The 23,796-nt window shown below is 45.0% G+C and overlaps 1 protein-coding gene across 6 annotated transcripts; it reads left to right on the plus strand.

Moving 5' to 3' along the window:
• The first annotated feature begins 618 nt into the window (after positions 1-618).
• On the plus strand, positions 619-21,190 carry spina (spindlin a). Of its 6 annotated transcripts, XM_080510134.1 has the most exons (11): positions 670-737; positions 3,233-3,429; positions 11,507-11,628; positions 12,883-12,941; positions 13,954-14,050; positions 14,177-14,291; positions 14,351-14,399; positions 14,495-14,633; positions 14,720-14,837; positions 17,133-17,366; positions 18,806-21,190. In XM_080510134.1, the coding sequence occupies exons 6-11, from the start codon at positions 14,228-14,230 to the stop codon at positions 19,003-19,005; spliced, it is 804 nt and encodes a 267-aa protein (XP_080366260.1). In that variant the 5' UTR covers positions 670-737; positions 3,233-3,429; positions 11,507-11,628; positions 12,883-12,941; positions 13,954-14,050; positions 14,177-14,227; the 3' UTR covers positions 19,006-21,190. The 6 variants fall into 6 exon arrangements, with proteins under 6 accessions (XP_080366259.1, XP_080366264.1, XP_080366261.1 ...); XM_080510135.1 differs by lacking the exon at positions 3,233-3,429 and having other exon boundaries at positions 637-737; XM_080510137.1 differs by lacking the exon at positions 11,507-11,628.
• Positions 21,191-23,796: the final 2,606 nt, after the last annotated feature.

The following is a 23,796-nucleotide window of genomic DNA, read 5'->3' on the forward strand; positions in this document are numbered from 1 at the left end:
TACGATTCAGGAGCTAGCAAAAGAAAGAAAAAGTCCAAACAGTCAGAGGCTCGTGCTTCACTTGAAGGTGGGATGTTGTTGAAATAAAAAAGAAAAAACTTTGTGGCATAAACTGTTTATGCCACAAAGTTTTTTCAGATGTGTGCATCTGTAAAGTTCTTGTTCCACTGTTGATCTGTATTATTATTATTATTATTATTATTATTATTATTATTATTATTATTATTATTATTATTATTATTATTATTATGTTATTGGAAGGGGGGCCCCAAAATAAAATCCTGCTAAGGGCGTGTGTGTGTGTGTGTGTGTGTGTGTGTGTGTGTGTGTGTGTGTGTGTGTGTGTGTGTGTGTGTGTGTGTGTGTGTGTTTCACTGCTGGCCTGGCGAGGATGCAAGCCTGAATTACATAAAACAATGCAGAAGTGGTCACTTGAAACGTATTTTCTCTACTCATGCTTTATTTTTAACATCTGAATGATCCAGTTGTTTGCGGTTTCTGATTTTTGGTTCTTCTTTCTATCGCCTGGCCACTCCGGATGAATGCTGTTATTGTGAAGGGTCGCACCGGAAGTGGGCTGCTCGCTGCTCCGTGCCCCCCACCCCCCACCCCCCTGTGCTGAGATGGCTGTTGAGTCTCGGTGGTTCCTGTGAAGTCAGAACGGTTTCTATGGACGTACCGCAGGAGGCAGCGAGCTCTTCGCAGTCCGCTTCGTTTGATAAAAACTCAAATCAACGGTAAGACAGAACAGACTCTGCTAGTTAGCTTAACCATTCAGCCCACAGGAAGAAACAAACAAACAAACCAAAAATCCCACTCATTGAGCGTTCGTTTTGTTGGTTGTGTTCTCCCGCCGAGGGGGAGGGGCGGGGAGGCTGAAGCAGACAGCCGGAGACCGAACCCAGTCTTCTGCCGATGTCGTTCTGCCTGGGCCTCTGCTGAGTTTTCCGCAGAAATGCCCGGCGCCTCCCCGGGCTGTGAGCTCCTGCACGGCTCTGTCCGCCCCTCTGCCCCCGGTCCGGCCCGTCAGCTGCACTCAGCAAACAGGAGAGAGTAAATGCGAGCAACATGGCTGACGTTGGCCCTGCACAACCTGCTCACTCTTTTTATTGTTGTTGTTGTCAGAGCAGAGGATGTGTGCATGTGCGCCTTTCTCTTGTTTCGCTTGTCGACAGGGAGGCCGCTGCTTAAAGACAGGCGGAGAGTGATGGGGGGGGGGGGGGGGGGGGGGGGGGGGGCAGCTGTCAGAGTGGAGGAAAAGCTGTTTTCAGCTGTGGGGAGGGGGAGTTGCTTTGGCACAGTCTTTCAAGGATGCATTTGCTGCATTGTGTCATTTTTAGCGCAGCAGGCAAAGTGAAAGAAGCCTCGGCTTTTTTGAGAGAAAGTGATTTGAATGCACCTTCTGCAACAATCCTTTGTTAACTTGTAACCAAATAAGCCAAGCGAAGGTCATCTTCAGTCTGGATCCTGCAGCTCTGCTGACATCCACCTGCTAATGCTTCGCTCCTTCCTGACAAGCAAACTTGAGACCTGGAGTGATGATGACATTTTTACCCATTTTCAACCCTGAAAGCGGAGCGTTTCACAACATCTGCAGCACATCTGTCTTCCCACACTGTGACAATGACAGCCTGCAGCAGTGATCTTCTTCAGAAGCTGGGTTCATCTGAATCACATCGGTGGCATGAATCCACCCATCATTTTAACGGCACCTCCATCGGTTGACGAGACGTCTGCACCAATTCTTCCTCGCTTATTGAAACGGGAGCATTGTGGAAGCTGATGAAAATACGAGTAACAGACACTGTCAGGGAACGAGACGCACACATTGCAAGTCTCAATTTGTGCATGATGTGGCCGTGCGAGGAACCAGAATGCAGTCGCACCCAAGAATTCAGATTTTTAACGGTATTGCCGAGGACAGCTATCAAACAATCACTGTTTGGATTGAACGCAGTGTTGCACCTCTTGTAACACCTTAAGCAGTTTTCCAGCAGCTGCTGATCAGTTCACTGGGAGATTTGGACGATTCTTCTTTCTAGAAGCTCTTCAGTTAAGCAAGACTCAGGATTTCACTTGTGAATGTCTCTGAGCTCATTTTACAACGTCTCCATTGGATTCAGGTTCAGTGACTGTAGCTACAAAAGAAGGATCCTCTTCATTTGGAGCAATTCTGTAGTAGATTTACCTCCTCTTTGAAGATTATTCTCTCTTGCACACCATGTGCCTTAATAATGGCAAAGCAGCCCCAGATCATCATGATCCCTCCTCCATGCACCCCCTAGGGATTATGGCTGTGTGACATTAGGTGACGATGGAGATGACAATGATAAAAATAAGACGCATTTAAAATACAATATCATAGCAGATAAAATGTGTAGTAAACTGATTTATTTCTATAAATTAGATTATACGAGAATATAATAAAAACTGTAGATCAAAACAATGCAGATTACATCAAATAAAATCAATAACAGAAATGATCTAAGCTCTATTAAAGAATCACAGATAAAGGAAGTGTATGTAAAATAATATAATTGATTGAAATCTTGATTCAATGGGTTAAAAAGGGAAGTGTAGCGATAGGAAACAGATTATATGAAGTATATGTGCTTTGTAATTCCATATAAAAGAGATCTTTCTCTTTACTCGTACAAATGATTTGTGATTGGACAGTTTTTCCACCCAAACCTGTACGTCTCCACCAGCAGCATCTCAGTAGCGGTTTGTAGAGTTTCATTGCCAATCCATCTTCATCTCAGTACGTTTTATTCTGAAAAGGACTGGATTCAAAAGCAACTTCCTGCCTTGCTCAGTCTGCCCTGCAATTCGAATAGATTCAACTGCTGTTCTATTTTATTGGATCTGGAGACACGCCTGCAGGTAGCTTAGCAGTTAGCCACCAGTCTTTGTCCAGGTTTTATTTGTTCATCTTCCAGCATTATTACGATACTCACCAACCTCTCCAGCAGCGCACTCTAGCGCCATACCTTTGTGAAATGTTGTGCAGCCATAGCCGGGACGGTATTCTTTGCAGCATTTGCACCGTCGCTATTTGCATTTTCTTCGCCAGCAACTCAGCAGTAGTTACATTCATCCGTGAAACATTGCTCAGCTTTTATGGAAACTTTAGCTTCACTTTTTTGGAAGAAAAGCATTGCTGCACTTATGAACAGATGTTACCGTGTTCCTGTGAGTTCTTCAAGCCTTCAGCTCCTGCTCTCGCCTTCAGATAAGAGTATCTGCATTATGTGCAGCGGGGAAGAAAAACCTGATGGAGATGAAGAAAGTCCTGGAGAAAATCAGCTCTCTTCCTCCCTGAACGTGACGGAGGAGGACTCATCTGGAGGAGGAAGGTTTGAGGATCTTCTTGTGTCAAAGTGGGAAGTAGCAGGCCTGTGGAGAAACCTGACAGGGATGTAGAGGAAAGTATGTATGTTTGAATTCAATGTGAAAGTATTGCGTTACAGCGCTTTTGTTTTACTCACTGACTCATGACATGTAGACCAGTTTGCCCTGCGCTGTGACTTGATGTAATCCAGATGTTTGGGTCGGGACGGAGAAAAACCTTCAATGCATTTTCTTTTTCGGAGGGGGGGGGGGTCATTAATCTGCTCACAATTACATTGTGGGGATTTTTCCCCCATGAAGGACAAAAATGTGTCCTCGTGAGGCAAGTTATTCAGTTTGAAGGTGAAGGCTGGGTTGAAAGTGATAATATATAATATCATTGGTTTTATGTGATCGGTTGGTGCTCAGCTTTGAAGGCCTGCTCCGCCACTCCAGATTTACCGTATTGTTCAGACTATAAGTCACACTTTTTTTCATGGTGTGACTAGTCCTGTGGCGAGTCAAGAGCCACTTGTATATCAAACTATATAACATAGCTGGTATTATGGTGAGCATCTCTTCTGACCGGGGTGCAGAAGCTTTAATCCCCTTTACATCAAGATGATCGAGTTTGAAGCCAACTTCATCAGTCAACCATTAGCATAGCCACCGGCATCAATCGTGCAGGCCGGCTGAGGAGGGCCGGGGACGGACGCCCCACCGTCCGGCTCAAGATGCCGGAACTGGGCTTGGGCACAGATGTGGAAGTCGTCCCACCTTGTCTGAGCTTAAGAGTCACCCACTGCGGCCCCAGCCACTCCACCCCGGAATAGATGTCGATCAGCTGGTTCTCTTAGAAAGCCCACATTTGACTTGGCCATGGGCCGAAGTGTTGCAGAGAAAGAGCAGAAAGTGTGAATCTATGTTATTGGTCAGGAGAAATCGACCTTCACTGTGGAGCTGGCAGTTTGTGGAGACAAACCAAACCTAGCCACCTACATGAAGCAACTTTAACCTGCACCACCTACATGAAGCAACTTTAACCTGCACCACCTACATGAAGCAACTTTAACCTGCACCACCTACATGAAGCAACTTTCACCTGCACCACCTACATGAAGCAACTTTAGCCTGCACCACCTACATGAAGCAACTTTAGCCTGCACCACCTACATGAAGCAACTTTAACCTGCACCACCTACATGAAGCAACTTTAGCCTGCACCACCTACATGAAGCAACTTTAGCCTGCACCACCTACATGAAGCAACTTTAGCCTGCACCACCTACATGAAGCAACTTTAGCCTGCACCACCTACATGAAGCAACTTTAACCTGCACCACCTACATGAAGCAACTTTAGCCTGCACCACCTACATGAAGCAACTTTAGCCTGCACCACCTACATGAAGCAACTTTAACCTGCACCACCTACATGAAGCAACTTTAGCCTGCACCACCTACATGAAGCAACTTTAGCCTGCACCACCTACATGAAGCAACTTTAGCCTGCACCACCTACATGAAGCAACTTTAGCCTGCACCACCTACATGAAGCAACTTTAGCCTGCACCACCTACATGAAGCAACTTTAGCCTGCACCACCTACATGAAGCAACTTTAGCCTGCACCACCTACATGAAGCAACTTTAACCTGCACCACCTACATGAAGCAACTTTAGCCTGCACCACCTACATGAAGCAACTTTAGCCTGCACCACCTACATGAAGCAACTTTAGCCTGCACCACCTACATGAAGCAACTTTAGCCTGCACCACCTACATGAAGCAACTTTAGCCTGCACCACCTACATGAAGCAACTTTAACCTGCACCACCTACATGAAGCAACTTTAGCCTGCACCACCTACATGAAGCAACTTTAGCCTGCACCACCTACATGAAGCAACTTTAACCTGCACCACCTACATGAAGCAACTTTAGCCTGCACCACCTACATGAAGCAACTTTAGCCTGCACCACCTACATGAAGCAACTTTAACCTGCACCACCTACATGAAGCAACTTTAACCTGCACCACCTACATGAAGCAACTTTAGCCTGCACCACCTACATGAAGCAACTTTAACCTGCACCACCTACATGAAGCAACTTTAACCTGCACCACCTACATGAAGCAACTTTAGCCTGCACCACCTACATGAAGCAACTTTAACCTGCACCACCTACATGAAGGAACTTTAACCTGCACCACCTACATGAAGCAACTTTAACCTGCACCACCTACATGAAGCAACTTTAGCCTGCACCACCTACATGAAGCAACTTTAGCCTGCACCACCTACATGAAGCAACTTTAACCTGCACCACCTACATGAAGCAACTTTAGCCTGCACCACCTACATGAAGCAACTTTAACCTGCACCACCTACATGAAGCAACTTTAACCTGCACCACCTACATGAAGCAACTTTAACCTGCACCACCTACATGAAGCAACTTTAGCCTGCACCACCTACATGAAGCAACTTTAACCTGCACCACCTACATGAAGCAACTTTAACCTGCACCACCTACATGAAGCAACTTTAACCTGCACCACCTACATGAAGCAACTTTAACCTGCACCACCTACATGAAGCAACTTTAACCTGCACCACCTACATGAAGCAACTTTAACCTGCACCACCTACATGAAGCAACTTTAGCCTGCACCACCTACATGAAGCAACTTTAACCTGCACCACCTACATGAAGCAACTTTAACCTGCACCACCTACATGAAGCAACTTTAACCTGCACCACCTACATGAAGCAACTTTAGCCTGCACCACCTACATGAAGCAACTTTAGCCTGCACCACCTACATGAAGCAACTTTAACCTGCACCACCTACATGAAGCAACTTTAACCTGCACCACCTACATGAAGCAACTTTAGTGTTTGATATGTTTTATTAACTTTTGTACAGAAATATAGAAACAACAATTACATATTTTCAGAGTTATATATGAAAAGACAAAGACAAAAAACTCCACCCCACACAAACAACAAACTCCTTGCCCCTACTGTCACTTATACCAAAAAACAACCTGTCAAACACAAATATTATAGACGTTCAGTGAGTCATACAGCCAGAATACTGAGTAAAGAATCACTCCTGCACCTTTGTCGATGGATTGTTAAAAAAAGTTAGACAAGGCCCCCACACCTGATAGAACTTCTTTTCAGAACCCCTCAACACAAATCCAATTTTCTCCAGTTTTAAATGATGCAATACGTCTCTCACCCAATGTGAAACGGTAGGCGGGGCAGCATCTTTCCATTTCAAGAGGATCAAGCGGCGTGCCAACAGAGTTGAAAAAGCAATGAGCTTCCGACCCCCGACAGGTAGTCCTAACCCCTGACCCCCCACCAGTGACCCCGAAGAGGAGCAGGAGGGCATTCATTGTTACCTTAACACCGAGAACACAAGAAAGTGCTTCACAAATACCGTCTCAATACTGTTGTATTTTGGGACAAAGCCAAAACATGTGTATTAAAGTGGCTTCCTTGGATTTACACCTGTCACACGTTGGGTTGATATGAGGGTCAATTCTTGCCAGTTTAGATTTGGGAATATGAGCTCAGTGTACCACTATAAATTGAATTAGAGAGTGTCTCGCACACATTGAGGATGAGTTAATTTTCTTTAAAGATTTAGTCCAGTCTGCTTCACTGATAGCAGCTTCAAGGTCTTGCTCCCAAGCTTCTTTGATGGCAGACATGGAAGGAGACCGCAAACCAGAAATCAAGCGCAACATTAGAGAGATGGCTTTTTTCTTTGTTGGGTTGAATGATGTCACCTCGTCAATAACGTTATCGGGTGGCTTGTCGGGGAACCCTGGGATGGAGGTCAAAACAAAGTGCCTTACTTGCAGGTATCTAAAAAAATGAGAAGGGGGTAAGTTATATTTAACAGATAGTTGTTGAAAGGAAGCAAATGAGTTTTCGGTATAAAGATCTTGAAGCATTTTCAGCCCCTGCCTTTGCCATGCATGGAAAGCGGCATCTAGCATTGAAGGTGGGAAAAATATGTTTGATGCTATTGGGCTGGAGAGACTCATACCTTGGATATCAAAATGTTTTCTAAATTGTAAGTAGATTTTAACAGAATTATGAACCACAGGTTTAGTAAATGTCATGTTTGCAGGTAATGGGATTGATGCACCAATTACAGCTGGTAAGGACAGGGAGCTACAGGAGAGCTTGTCCATCTGCACCCACTTTGGCTCATTATTACCAGAGTGACAATGTGTCCAAAAGGACAAACCACAAAGATTAGCAGCCCAGTAGTAATGTCGAAAATTTGGAAGTGCTCGGCCGCCATCCTGCTTTGACTTCTGCAGGTGTTCTTTACGCAGACGGGGTTTCTTATTGTTCCAAATAAAAGATAACATTCTAACATTTTGGTATCACAGACATTTTGATGACATTTACTCTTCCAACCAACGAGAGTGGAAGGAGTGACCAGTTGGATAAGTCCTGTTGAACTTTGTTTTGCAGAGCATCAAAATTATGTTTAAAGAGATCACAAAAATTTCTTGTTTCAATGACCCCAACATAGACAAAGGTGTCAACAGCTATCTTAAAGGGCACTGCGATATTTTGTAATGCTGCGTTAGTCAGGTTCAGTGGCAATAATTCACTCTTGTGTAGATTCAGTTTATACCCTGAGAGTTCTCCAAATCTCGCGAGAAGCTCCAGAATGAGGGGAATGGTAGTCTCAGCCTTGGATACAAATAGTAACCAATCATCAGCATACAATGATAATTTATGTTCAGTGCCAAATCTTGTAATGCCATGTATAGAATGGCTGTTTCTTATCGCTATGGCTAGAGGCTCAATAGCTAGCACAAAAAGAAGGGGGCTAAGAGGACATCCCTGACGGGTGCCATGATGTAACCTGAACAACTTTGAATAATGGCTACTTGTTAATACCATTGCAGAAGGACAAGTGTACAATAGTCTAACCCATGATATGAATGTATCACCAAACCCAAACCTACGCAAAGTTTCAAACAAACAGCCCCACTCCACTCTGTCAGACGCCTTCTCTGCATCCATGGAGAGAAGGCATTCAGAGTCAGTCTGGCAGGAAGTGTACATGATGTTAAACAAGCGACGTACACTGAAAAAGGAGCGCCTGTCTTTCACAAAACCAGTCTGGTCTGATGATATAATAATCAACAAAACCATTTCTAGACGACGTGCTAATATTTTCGCCAGAATTTTATAATCACAGTTTAAAAGTGAGATTGGCCTGTATGACGCACACTCTAAAGGGTTTTTATCTTTTTTTGGGAGTAGTATTATACAAGCCTGATTCAAAGTGTCAGGAAGAGTCCCCCTATTTATAGAGTCTACGCACACTGCAGCAAAAACAGGTGTTAATTGCTTCGAAAAAGCTGCGTAAAACTCAGTCGGCAAGCCGTCTGGGCCAGGTGACTTCCGGGGTTGTAAAGATTTGATTGCCTCCTCAATCTCCTGCAACTGTGTTGGTGCCTCTAAGGAAGTGACCTGATCTAGACAAAGTTGGAATAGGCAGATCTCTGAAGAAGTTAGACAAGGAAGAGGGGTCACAAGAACTATTAGAGCTATAAAGATCATTGTAGTAACATTGAAATGCATTATTTATTCCTAGCTGCTCAGTGACAATCTCGCCATCTTGCGATTTCACTCCATTAATACATGAAGCAACTTTAGCCTGCACCACCTACATGAAGCAACTTTAGCCTGCACCACCTACATGAAGCAACTTTAGCCTGCACCACCTACATGAAGCAACTTTAGCCTGCACCACCTACATGAAGCAACTTTAGCCTGCACCACCTACATAAAGCAACTTTAGCCTGCACCACCTACATGATAGCGACTTTAACTTGCACCACCTACATGAAGCAACTTTAGCCTGCACCACCTACATAAAGCAACTTTAGCCTGCACCACCTACATGATAGCGACTTTAGCTTGCACCACCTACATGAAGCAACTTTAGCCTGCACCACCTACATAAAGCAACTTTAGCCTGCACCACCTACATGATAGCGACTTTAACTTGCACCACCTACATGAAGCAACTTTAGCCTGCACCACCTACATGAAGCAACTTTAGCCTGCACCACCTACATAAAGCAACTTTAGCCTGCACCACCTACATGATAGCGACTTTAACTTGCACCACCTACATGAAGCAACTTTAGCCTGCACCACCTACATGAAGCAACTTTAGCCTGCACCACCTACATAAAGCAACTTTAGCCTGCACCACCTACATGATAGCGACTTTAACTTGCACCACCTACATGAAGCAACTTTAGCCTGCACCACCTACATGAAGCAACTTTAGCCTGCACCACCTACATAAAGCAACTTTAGCCTGCACCACCTACATGAAGCAACTTTAGCCTGCACCACCTACATGAAGCAACTTTAGCCTGCACCACCTACATGAAGCAACTTTAGCCTGCACCACCTACATGAAGCAACTTTAGCCTGCACCACCTACATGAAGCAACTTTAGCCTGCACCACCTACATAAAGCAACTTTAGCCTGCACCACCTACATGATAGCGACTTTAACTTGCACCACCTACATGAAGCTAACACTCAGGTTAGTTTGACGCGTTAACGCTCTGAGGCAATAACGCAGCTTATCAAGACAATTAATGCACACGACCTGCTTCCACTTAACTTATTGATGTTTTATAGACTTTAAGACATTATTGGAATACTATTAACCTCAAGCTAAGATGCTAAATGCTAACCTCATGAGTACTGCCCAGAGTAAGGAGACTCGTACTTCAACAACATCCAGTATCTGACATTGTGATTTAAGGCTCCAAATGGCTCTTATTACTCTCACTACAGCTCAAGAACAATGTTTAAAATCCTCGACTATACATTGTGCCAAATTCTGACTTTTTTAAAGTTTAAGTAGTTGTATTTCTGGACTGGTTGGCACTTTTTAATTAAATTTTTTTGTGTAATTGACTGAGGAATGAGTTGTCAGTTGCTTGTATTAAGAGCTGTTTTTCTGACAGTCTTCACCTTTGCAATGAGCAGTATCGAAATTAGGATTCAATTAATAACAGCAATCTGATGGTTGCATTACGTATCTTTTTATTGAACTTTACACAGTGCACCTTTAAATGTGAGCATGTAATATCTTTTATTTCAAACTATGGCAGTAAACACAACAGATGCTGGACCTCTTGGTAATTATTGACTAAATTAAAAAAACTGGGTCACACAGTGGCTCATGACTGCCCCCAATGCACAGAAGAGGTATTACTTAGTTTCCTCACTGTTACTTCAAGGTTAAAGGTCAGTGGTGCAGTTCATTTCCAAAAAAAAACGTCATTGTAAAGCTGCTCAAGTCCTGGAAACATGTTTGTGTCACAGCGATGTCATGTTTTTGTCATGTTGCTGGATACTTTAAACTCTAAAGCATCCTGCAACATGACAAAAACACCGGCGTCACTCAGCCCCTCAGGAACGCCTTTGACTGGGTGTCGTTGTTGCCCATGGCAACAGGATCTCTGCCTCCAGCTGCAGTCAAACGCTGTAAAGTATCTCATGTTTCTGGTGGTTGGTTTCCTCTGCAGCTGAGCAGGAATGTGTTTGAAGTGGGAAACGCAGCTCAGCTGATGAAAGTGTTTCACCCTGCGGAGTGCAGAGGAAGGTTCCGGAAACTATCAGCTCGCTGCGTACTGGTTACTTCAGTCTTGTTTGCCGAGCCTCTTCAGATGATGATCAACAAAGTTAAAAATATTGAAAAAAACAGGTGAACAACCTTTGAAATCTTCCAATCTTTTATGTTCATCACACACGTCTTAACCTTGTCCTTTGGAACACTGATGATGGTGGCCCCAAATCATGATGCTACCTCCACCCTACTTCACTATGGGAGGCTGTTCTCATGTTACTGAGCAGTTCCCCCTCACCTGAGGGTTTAATTGTCCACTGGCTGATTGTCACTGAATGTTCTCCACCATAGACACTTTGTCTCAATGGGGATTTGACAACACTTGGAAGTATTTGAAATTACTTTGTGACTCTTTCCAACCTGGTTCATGATGGGACATCTTCACATGTTTTTGTGAGGCCCGGCTCACAGCAGCAGAGTTGGAGGAGGAAAGTATGTTTTGAATGCTTTAAACCAGTTTTCTCCTTCAGGCTTGACTTCAGCTCAGATCCATCACTGAGGCCTTGTGCAGTTTTTTTCCCTCCATCGACTGAAGTTGACTTCAGATTTGGAAGTGTGGCTCCTCAGAGCAGACGGGAGTTATATGTGTCAGGTAATCCACTGACTGCAGATAAATAATACACCACTGACCCGTCTCCCAGGCTCGACCAATCAATAATTGAAGTGTCATGTTCTGGCTTTGCGACCTCGGTGAGCTGTCAGCAACAACTCAGTTTGGGGTGGAACACAGGATGTTCTCAGACGAGGGTTTGGGCTGGACTTATGGAGGTGTTATTGGTGAAACAGGTTTCAGCACTTGTAAAAGTGAAATTTGTAGTTGTGAACATGTAGTTTTGTACTGTGAGTTGTGTACTTGTAGAATCTTTTTTCTCTACAAATACAACTGTATCGTCATCGCAAATTGAAATGTGGAAATTTAATCCAAAAAGAGAGAGCACTGTTATTTGGCTATACAAATAATATTAATTAAAAAAACATACTTAAGTATCACAATGTATTAGTATATATATGTGTATATATATATACATAAGCTAGCAGCTGATACATCCATGATGTTTTCATACACTACACACTGACAATACCACAATTATAAAATGTTGCTGAAATATGGGTGTAATTCACCAAAGTTAATTTATTACAAATCAAATCACAATACTGGTTAGTTTGATCAATTCAGCTTTAATAGAAGGTCATGTTGAGGTCGCATCCCTCCCTTTTTTGTCTTCTTTATACCAGCATGGCAATATAATCTTGTTATATTATGATATTTTAATTTTTCTGTGTAACATTTTTAAAACATGTTTTAGGCACTCTTGATAAAATAATTTATTTTAAATAAGTAAATTGTATTATGTTTAAAAAAAAATAATTCCAAACTACACCAAAGATAATCTTTTAGTGTTTATCCAGCCACTCAAACATGGTTGAAGTGTTTCCTTGTTTTAAATGTCTCTTATTAGCTACTTTGTTTTCAATGTGTCCCTTCAGTGTTTTGAAAGAATTATTTTAAAATCTTTAGTCCTACATGATAGCATTTTTAAACTATAATGCAATATTGATTTAATTAAACTCACTGAGCTTCTCACTGTGTGTGTGTGTGTGTGTGTGTGTGTGTGTGTGTGTGTGTGTGTGTGTGTGTGTGTGTGTGTGTGTGTGTGTGTGTGTGTGTGTGTGTGTGTGTGTGTGTGTGTGTGTGTGTGTGTGTGTGTGTGTGTGTGTGTGTGTGTGTGTGTGTCTGTGTGTCTGTGTGTGTGTGTGTGTGTCGCCCCCTGCTGTTCACTCCCCAGAAAGCACCCGGAGGTTTTCATGCACTGTGAAGGTTCATGCACTGTGATTTTTCCCGCAGGCTTGACTCCACTCTGAAGGAAGTGAAGTGGTGAACGTCCCCGGCACGGTGAAGACTGGGTAACTACTGCTAACATCTGATATTGCTTTAGTTTGAAGGCTATTTTCAAGGTTTTTCTGTTTTAGATTGGACTCCAGAAAGATTTATCATCACATGCATACAGAACAAAATGATGGAAAACAGAAGGTCACTTGAAAGCTGGATAGTCTCTGCAGTGGCTGACGGAAAGGAAGCATCAGGACTATTTAATAATTCTCACTCATGCTGAAAAAAATTCATCCTGTCACTGTTGTTCATGACGTTTTCTAAAAATATCCAAATCATGAAACATTCCGTACACCATTACAGTACGGATTTAGTCCTCTTAAACCAATTGCATTTATGTAAACCAGAGAAAGGTGGTTTACTGCAGTTGAATGTGTGTGTGTGGCTTAATGACAGTGTTTGCTAAGCCTCAGTTCTTAACAGTTAACGTGATACATACATTTTTTAAATACAATATATACATTATTCAATTCAATTCAACTTTATTTATATAGAACCAAATACAACACAGTCATTCCTAGGCGCTTTTAACAGAGAAACTAGAAAAGCCCAACAAATCCACATGAGCAACAGGTTTATTTGGGACTGTGGAAAGAAAAAACTCCACAACAGGAAGAAAGCTTTGCAGAAACCAGACTCAGAGGTGGAGGAATTCTGCGGACCGGTTGGGGTGAAAGATAGAGGAGAGGAGAGGAGAGGGAAGATGGAGAGATGGATCGGGTGGGAGATACAAACCTTGATTCGGGTAATTGGCCCTGGTCACAGACCCTGGTCTGGGTCGAGAGGGGGAGAGAAAGAGGTAGAGAGAGAGGCAGAGCGTTGTTTATCACTGTTATTTATTCACTGTTGTTTATCTCACTTAAAAGAGCATAGAGATTTCTCAGGGTTGAGAGCAGCCAGCGTGAGTTCATCAGCTCTCTAATGGAACTCAACAGACGGGAGTTTTCAGTGGAGCTCACAGACGAGACGTTGTTGTGGTCGTGATGGTGGAGCTCTGGAGGCTGACGGCTCTCCGTCCTGTTGCAGGTGTGTGTTTTTAGCTGTGTGGCCGGGCAGCCTGGCTGCTCCCCTGCCTCCAGATGAATGAAGAACACTCCAGGACACAGAGACGCAGCTGATACAGGTCAGAGGTCGCGGTACACGCTGCCGCCACACTTCACCAAGCTTCCCAATGTTTGTAACTTTTAACCGCGAGATCCTCAAACTTTGGATGTGCTCTTGGCTCTCGGGACACATTTCTTCCATCCAGCGACTGACTGGACCAACAACATGAAGAACTACAGAGATTAAAGGAGCTGGAATGTTTCTATCTGAGTACAAACCCAGTGATTCTGGCAGTTCTCTGGACGATGATGGTCTGAATGGTGAGCGATGCAGCTTCTGTCAGTCGTGTGAACACGTTGTGATGTGTTTGTCTCCTTAGGGCATGCGGGTGTTTCTGCAAATATGATGAAGAAAAAGAATCCGCACAAGTGAGTTGGCTGCGGGTCCTCGGCCCCTCGGTGTTCAGTGCACCGGTCCTGATGCAGGTACACACATCTGACTGTCGTTTAATGTCTTCCTCAAGAAAACATAAGAGCAATCTGGGCCCCACCACCAAAGTCCTGTCTCAGCCTCGACGCAACATTGTGGGCTGCCGGATTCAACACATCTGGAAGGAGGGCGGAGGAGGACATGTGGTCTGGAAGGGGACGGTGCTGGACCAGGTAACGGGACTCCGGATCAATCACTGTGACCGGCTCGTTGTGCGCCACTGTCTTCCTGAAAGGGTAAAGATTGTTTTGTGTTGCAGGTACCAGTGAACCCGTCTCTCTATTTGATCAAGTATGACGGATTCGACTGTGTCTACGGTCTGGAGCTCCATAAAGACGAGCGGGTTCAGGGCCTGGAGGTTCTGCCTGACAGACTGGGTAGGAATCTGCTGCTCACTTGTTAGCAACCAGACTGCTTCAGAAGCCTTTCTAAAGGAAAACACCAGAGACACTTGGTGTTGGAACATTTGCCAACATGCAGCCAGGAATCATTGAAGCGTAGAAACGACCTGATAAAGTTTGGTCATCTGTCAAAAAACATCAATCAATATCGTTCACCAACAGCAGAGAAGTAACGTGATCAACTCTGTGACATGTATTCTGTTGGTTCTCTTCAATTTTCAACATGGAGACTCCACCAGCCTCTATCTGAACTCCACCAGAGACCGGTGGAGACCAGTCTCTACCAGTCCCAAGCAAACCTCCAACAATCCCACCAGACCTCATCTCCACCAGACCTCTACCAGACTCCATCAGTTCCCATCAGACCTCCAACAGTCTCACCAGTCCTCCAACAGTCTCCACCAGACACCACCTAAACTCCACCAGACTTCATCTGAACTCCACCAGACCTCCACACGTCACCACCAGACTCCACCAGTCCCCATCAGACCTCCACCAGTCCCCATCAGACCTCCACCAGTCCTCCCAACAGTCTCCACCAGATACCACCTGAACTCCACCAGACTTCTTCTGACCTCCACCAGACTCCACCAGTCCCCATCAGACCTCCACTATTCTCCACCAGACCATCACCAGTTTCCATCAGACATCCACCTGACTCCACCAGTCCCCATCAGACCTCCAACGGTCTCACCAGTCCTACAACAGTCTCCACCAGACCTCCACCAGACCTCCACCAGTCTCCACCAGTCTCCACCAGTCTCCACCAGACTCCACCAGACTCCACCAGTCTCCACAGTCTCTACCTGACCTCCACCAGTCTCCACCAGACCTCCACCTGACCTTCACCATTCCCCACCAGACCTCCATCTGATCTCCACTAGTCTCCATCAGAACTCCATCAGTCTCCATCAGACCTCCACCAGTCTCTACCAGTCCCCATCAGACCTCCACCATTCTCCACCGGACCTCTACCAGTCTCCGTCAGACCTCCACCTGAACGCCACCACTATCCTTCAGATTCCAGCAGTCTCCATCCGACTTCCACTAGTTTCTATCAAACCTCTGCTAGTCTCCACCTGTCTGCTTCAGACTCCACCAGTCTCCACCAGACCTCCACTAGTCTCCATCAGACCTCCACCAGTTTCCACCAGATCTCTGCTAGTCTCCACCAGACCTCCACCAGATTCCACCAGTCTCCATCAAACCTTCACCAGTGTCCATCAGACCTCCACCAGTCTCCATCAAACCTTCACCAGTGTCCATCAGACCTCCACCAGTCTCCATCAAACCTTCACCAGTGTCCATCAGACCTCCACCAGTCTCCATCAAACCTTCACCAGTGTCCATCAGACCTCCACCAGTCTCCACCAGACACTACCTGAACTTCACCAGTCTCCACCAGAACTCCACCAGTCTCCACCAGACGCTACCTGAACTCCACCAGACTCCACCAGACCTCCACCAGACTCCACCAGACCTCCACCAGTCTCCACCAGACCTCCACCAGTCTCCACCAGACCTCCACCAGAACTCCACCAGACCTCCACCAGTCTCCACCAGACCTCCACCAGTCTCCATCAGACCTCCACCAGTCTCCACCAGACGCTACCTGAACTCCACCAGACTCCACCAGACTCCACCAGACCTCCACCAGTCTCCACCAGAACTCCACCAGTCTCCACCAGAACTCCACCAGTCTCCACCAGACGCTACCTGAACTCCACCAGACTCCACCAGACCTCCACCAGACCTCCACCAGTCTCCATCAGACCTCCACCAGTCTCCACCAGAACTCCACCAGTCTCCACTAGACGCTACCTGAACTTCACCAGACTCCACCAGACCTCCACCAGACTCCACCAGACCTCCACCAGACTCCACCAGACCTCCACTAGTTTCCACCAGACATCTGAAGGTGTGCTGTGGTATCTGGTACCAAGATGTCACAAGTAGATCCTTTCAGTCCTGGAATGTATTCTTTGATTACTGGCCTCTTCTGGCAGCCATGCCAGTCTCAGGAATACTACAGCCCACCTAAAAATCCTAAAATCTTTCAGGGTCCGCCACATCTCAAGTTCACGCCAATCCTTAGATTTTTCATTTTTGGGACTCTTACACACTGTCTTCAAAAGTGGAGCGTAGATTTGCTGCATAATATGTCATGGCGGGTCCGTTGAGGTGAATGTAGTAGTTGGCCCTGGATAGGGGTCATAATGTTGCGGCTGACCGATGTTTCAGCTGACTTGTTTGGCGTTTTTCCTCAAACAGCTAAATCCCGACTGACAGACGTCAACCTGGCTGATACCATGATCGGCAAAGCAGTGGAGCACATGTTTGAGACGGAGGAGGGTCCGAAGGAGGAGTGGAGGGGGATGGTTCTGGCACGGGCCCCCATCATGACCACCTGGTTCTACATCACCTATGAGAAAGACCCTGTTCTCTACATGTACCAGCTGCTGGATGACTACAAAGAAGGAGACCTCCGTATAATGCCTGACTCCAGTGAGTCAACTTACCTCACTCCGTTTTCACTTCAATGCTTTTTGGGTGGTTTTTTTTTTTATTCCCTTTTTGTTCCATAAGGAAATCAGCAGACTTTCTTACAAACGTACAGTGCCAACTGTTTTTCAGGTTTGTAAACAACTAGACAAACAGAATGAGCATGAAAAATAAGAATAGCAGAAGACATGCCAGACCAGAAAACGGAAAAGAAAAAGAGTAGCATAGAATCAGGTCTCATAGTACAGCTTGTGTTATGTCATTTAAAGTCTGATCTATATGGGCTGATAAACTAAAGCCAGCCGTTCCAACATTTATCAAACATTTGTTTTTGAGTCTCTCCGTAACAAAACCTGTCTTCTATGGAAAGTGATTCCTGGCATAACTTTCTTTGTCAAGGTCATGCTGGAAACCAACACATTTCTAAATAGTATTTCTTAGGGAATCTTACCAAAGTACAAGACCCCCGAGTTCAGTATCATACTGTTGATTTTACTACTGAGCAGTTGTGTTCGCCTGGCCCACGAGACGAGTCCAACTCTGGGTTTAACTGAATATTTCCACAATAGTTGTTGATGAGGACAGGGTTTTCATGTTCTGCTCTCTGTCATTGAATTTTACTCTGCTGCCTCTGCATCTGGAGTTCAACACTGTCTTCTTCACATTGACAGAAGTTATCTCCGTTCATACTGAGTCCAGTGGTAGAACACTGAATTCTCAATGAGGTTGAAAAAAATGGGGTAGTTTGACCCCAAGTATGACATGTTGTTGCTTTAGTAAACCCTCTTATAGCCTCTGTTCAACCAAACGTACCTACAACCTTGAGTCCGGGGGCCTTTAAGAAACTGAAATTGTTCCTGTGTGGATTGTTGCCTGTGCTTCCACTGCTTCTTGGTGACGTGTTGTGGAGATGAAAGAAAAAGTTGTATAAGATCTGTGCGGACTGTGAACAGAATAATGCACGAGGCGAGTGTTTGTCCAATAGAGAGAAAGATGTAGATCCTGGTTCCTGTGTTCCAAACACACACACAGTTCTTGTGATGGTTCTGCTGGGAAGTTCCTACAGTGGAAATGGTGACCATGCAGTTGAGTCGTTGTTATTCGATCAGAATGACGACTCCGAACATTGAAGTGAATCCAGCACGGAATACCTTCGACCGCCTCTCAATTCCAGCTTTTACTTCTATATTATAGCAGCCTTTGTTGAATGGCTGCGTCCAATTCTGGAAATGTAAGACTGGAATTGTTCGTCTGAAATAATTTGGGTGAGAAATTCATGTCACTTGATGAAATTTGACCTTTCAATGGTTTGCACACTTGAAGTTGTATTTTCTTTCCAATAACGAACATATGTTGTTGATCCTACGTAGAAAAGTCCTTTTTCATGTCAGAAAATCAAGAAGTTGTGAGCTGATTGCGATGCCAACGTGTGTCTCCTGCAGACGACAGCGTCCCGGCGGAGCGCGAACCTGGCGAGGTGGTGGACAGCCTGGTGGGCAAGCAGGTGGAGTACGCCAAAGAGGACGGCGGGAAACGAACGGGCATGGTCATCCACCAGGTAGAGGCCAAACCGTCGGTCTACTTCATCAAGTTCGACGACGACTTCCTTATTTACGTCTACGACCTGGTGAAAACGTCCTAAGACTGTGGAGGCCTGAGCTCCGCCCACCACCCAGTGAAACATCTGAAGCATTTACCCAGCACTCGTTCCTCAAACCATCACAGACTGAACTGGCTTTTCACAGCTTCAAGAAAGAAAAAGAACCCGTTATTTTATTTGTTCTTTGGAGGAAGAAAATATCTTTAAATCCTAAAATACCAGGAGAAATCCCGCTTTCCCTTTTTACAGGCCTTGGGAGCCCTTCTAGCTTTCTGAATCAAGAAAGAGATTTTGAAAAGCTTCTGTCGTCAGAACAAAAAGGCTTTAGGATCTTTTTTTCTAAACGAGTGGATCTGTGAGCTCATGCTTATTGATTGATGAATTGACTTGATTCATGCAAGCCAACCGTGCTCCGCTTGGAAATCTGAGAAATCGCATCAACCAACAGTTCTTCTCCTTGTTGCCGTCGTCAGTCGTCCAGAGGAGGAGTCTCCAGTGAAGAAGTGCAGAAATCAAACCGATGGGAGAAAGTCTGATGGTCATGAAGGACTCACTGGCGGATTACAGTCAGTTTGGAACGGTAGCTCCGATGTACCGTAGCCCTTCATCCCACACAACGATCGTGGAAAATCAGTATTACATAATAATAAGTAAATATTACTTCAAAATTTAAATACTAAATGGTAAAAATTTGATTGACATTGTCTGCTTACTAAATGATGTTTTAATGTTTCAGTAGAAGAAGAAATGTCACAGTATCCACTGATTTGTGGCTTTTACAAACAAACATTGACTTGTAATGTGAAATTCAGCACTTTTCAAATGTATCAGGACAACCTTGGCCTAATAAAGGTCGTGACTGAGAATTGTGGGTTGGCAGTCTGAAGACCTCGTTGGGTTTGTACTCACCAGTATCAGTTTGGACTTGAAACCTTGAAGACTCATTCAGGAACTTCCTACCCTCTATTTTGCGGCCGTGTGTTGGAATGGAGTGAGCTGAAGTGAGATCTCACTTCCCGTTGTACAGAGCAAAAGGACTTTTTCATCACCATAGTGCGCTACTTCCAAACTTCATCATCCGTGAAGGTGGAGGAATCCTCATCCGAACATCCACAGTTAAAAACTGATAAAAAAAAAAAAGAGGAATGATTTCCAGATTTTCTTTAATGCGTTTTTGCTTTCATCATTGCCAAAACTTTTCCTGTTGTGAAGTTGTTTGACGTTAAATATGATCAGACAGCTTCTTCTTGTGATTTCACTGTAGCCTTTGAGTTCGGGTGTTCGTCTTTTCTAAGTCGCTGTTGAAGGAGCGGGGGAAACCCTTTGTGTTGAAACAGTCGCAGAGAAACGCCAGTTCTGTAGTTTGTTGGATCTTGAATGCAGTGCTGGTCCTGAGCAGAAAACACTCCCACTCTGGTTCCACCTGTTGCTTGTTGAAATTAGAACTGGAACACACACAAAAAAGAGAAATCTGTTTGTTTTTACACACAAGTCAAAAGCTGAACAGACCTGTTAGGATGGAAACGTTTCTTTTACCTGGACTTTGTAACAAAGGCCCCGAGGGGAGTGTTGGCTTCTGAGGCAGGCTTGCAATAAAAAAGGACAGTCGGCTGTGTTTGGTAAATGAAGAGATTAACAACCAGTCAAGGTTAAAAAAAGTTCCCTTTTCACTAATGTAGCTTTTGTTTGGATCTACTTCAGACTGGAGGTTTTGCATAAACTTTTGTTATTTGCTGATTTGAACGTTTTGGGGAAGTGAGAACTTGAAGTGTTTTGTCATCCAGCTACATTTCCAGAAGAGAAACGTCTTTAAAAGACGTTAGTCTCAGTGAAAAGGATTGTCCAAGACAAAACCGGCCAGCCCACTTCTGCTAAATTTTAAATTTGGTGGGATTATGAAGAGATTGGTTACAGGGTAAAAATCTTAAAGAGAACATTTTGGTGTGTGTGAAGCCTTCAGTCTGTAAATCCTGTGATGTAGTTAGCTATTTAGGCAGGTTAAAGCGCATTGTTGACTTCTCTAAAAGTGAGAAAAGAAAAAAAAAAGAGTCTGCATTGTGTATCTGTTTTGTTTTTCCATTACAAAGCAGAACGATTGTGATCATCTCTCCCGGTCGAGGCTGCAGCTTCACTTTGCTGTTCTGTTGATGCCAGATTATTGTTGTTGTTGTTGGAATGATATGGGCCTTCTATCATCCTTCTGCCTTTAACTTGCTTTGTTTTGTATGTTGGAAAATGTATGTTAATTTTTATTGTCATTGGAAAACTGACATGGCGTGCTGCGTCTTCTTTCTCACCTCAGTCTGCTCTTCACTTTAGCACCTTGTTCAAATCCGTTCATGACGGGAAGACGTTTGTAACCCGTTTAAAAAAAACAAAGTCAAGTCTTGCATCCAACATTAAGGAACATTTGTAGTTTTAAATTTGTCTGGAAATGTGTCTGCGTGGAGGATGACACCCTGTACAGCAGCGTTACTCATGTTAATGGTTCCTCCTCACTACCAGAGGTCCAGATTGTCCTGGGAGGACGGCCTCTAATTCATGAAAAGGACTGAAATCAGTGAGCAGCCACGTTGGAGTTTCCATCTTATTACAAAGTCATCAGTATGGTGTCAATTGTTTGAAATAACTATCCTACACACGCACACATACATGCTCACACACTCAGGGTCTCCAATTAACCTTAAATGAACAGTTCAGAACTGCAGAAAGAACCTGGAGGAGAATGAAATAGTGGCTACACAGGAAAATATGCAAACTCCAAATAATACTTAAGGTGCTGACCAGTAAACCAAGTTTCTCTCAAATCACAGAACTTTTGTGGCTGCAAGGTATGGTGACATACACGGCTCAAAAAAATAAAGGGCCCTGAAATAACAAGATCTCAATGAAATATTGCAGTTGAAAGTCTTTATTCAATATATAGTAGAGTGTGTTGAGAACAAAATAACATAAAAATGATCACTGTAAATCAAAATGATTCTCTGGAATCTGGATTTCGAATCCTATCAAAATAAAAGTAGAGAATCACATTGTAGGCTGATCCAACGTCGGTGACCAGTCAAAGTGGTGTGTGTGTGTGTGTGTGTGTGTGTGTGTGTGTGTGTGTGTGTGTGTGTGTGTGTGTGTGTGTGTGTGTGTGTGTGTGTGTGTGTGTGTGTGTGTGTGTGTGTGTGTGTGTGTGTGTGTGTGTGTGTGTGTGTGTGTGTTCTCCTGAGGGATGGCCTCCAAGACTGGGATCAAAGCATCAGGAACTCCTGGACAGTCTGTGGTCAACGTGTGGGTGGTGGACAGAACCAGAGATGATGTCCAGATGTCCATTGGCCTGAGGTCTGGGAGACGGGCCGGCCAGTCCAGAGCATCAATACCTTCATCATGAAGAACTGTGGACACACTTCAGCCACATGAGGTCTGGCATTGTCCTGCATCAGAAGGAACCCAGGTTCCACTGCACCAGCATCTGGTTTCACACTGGGTCTGAGGATCTCATCCTGGTACCTGATGGCAGTCAGGGTTCCTCTGGCTAGAACATGGAGGCTGTGGGCCGTCTAAAGAAATACCTCCCTACACCGTTACTGACCCCCTGTCAAACCGCTCATGCTGGAGGATGTTCCTGCAGCAGAACGTTCTCCACGGCTCATGATGGAGGATGTTCCTGCAGCAGAACGTTCTCCACGGCTCATGATGGAGGATGTTCCTGCAGGAGAACGTTCTCCATGATGCTGGAGGATGTTCCTGCAGCAGAACGTTCTCCATGATGCTGGAGGATGTTCCTGCAGCAGAATGTTCTCCACGGCTCATGCTGGAGGATGTTCCTACAGCAGAACGTTCTCCACGGCTCATGCTGGAGGATGTTCCTGCAGCAGAACGTTCTCCACGGCTCATGCTGGAGGATGTTCCTGCAGCAGAACGTTCTCCACGGCTCATGATGGAGGACGTTCCTGCAGCAGAACGTTCTCCATGATGCTGGAGGATGTTCCTGCAGCAGAACGTTCTCCACGGCTCATGATGGATGACATTCCTGCAGCAGAACGTTCTCCACGGCTCATGATGGAGGAGGTTCCTGCAGCAGAACGTTCTCCACGGTGCTGGAGGAGGTTCCTGCAGCAGAACGTTCTTCATGATGCTGGAGGATGTTCCTGCAGCAGAACGTTCTCCACAGCTCATGATGGAGGACGTTCCTGCAGCAGAACGTTCTCCATGATGCTGGAGGATGTTCCTGCAGCAGAACGTTCTCCACAGCTCATGATGGAGGACGTTCCTGCAGCAGAACGTTCTCCATGATGCTGGAGGATGTTCCTGCAGCAGAACGTTCTCCACGGCTCATGATGGATGACATTCCTGCAGCAGAACGTTCTCCACGGCTCATGATGGAGGAGGTTCCTGCAGCAGAACGTTCTCCACGGTGCTGGAGGAGGTTCCTGCAGCAGAACGTTCTTCATGATGCTGGAGGATGTTCCTGCAGCAGAATGTTCTCCACGGCTCATGCTGGAGGATGTTCCTGCAGCAGAACGTTCTCCACGGCTCATGCTGGAGGATGTTCCTGCAGCAGAACATTCTCCACAGCTCATGATGGAGGATGTTCCTGCAGCAGAACGTTCTCCATGATGCTGGAGGATGTTCCTGCAGCAGAACGTTCTCCACGGCTCATGATGGATGACATTCCTGCAGCAGAACGTTCTCCACGGCTCATGATGGAGGAGGTTCCTGCAGCAGAACGTTCTCCACGGTGCTGGAGGAGGTTCCTGCAGCAGAACGTTCTCCATGATGCTGGAGGATGTTCCTGCAGCAGAATGTTCTCCACGGCTCATGCTGGAGGATGTTCCTGCAGCA

Source organism: Blennius ocellaris, assembly GCF_963422515.1.
Source record: "Blennius ocellaris genome assembly, chromosome: 15".
NCBI classification, from domain to species: Eukaryota; Metazoa; Chordata; class Actinopteri; order Blenniiformes; family Blenniidae; genus Blennius; species Blennius ocellaris.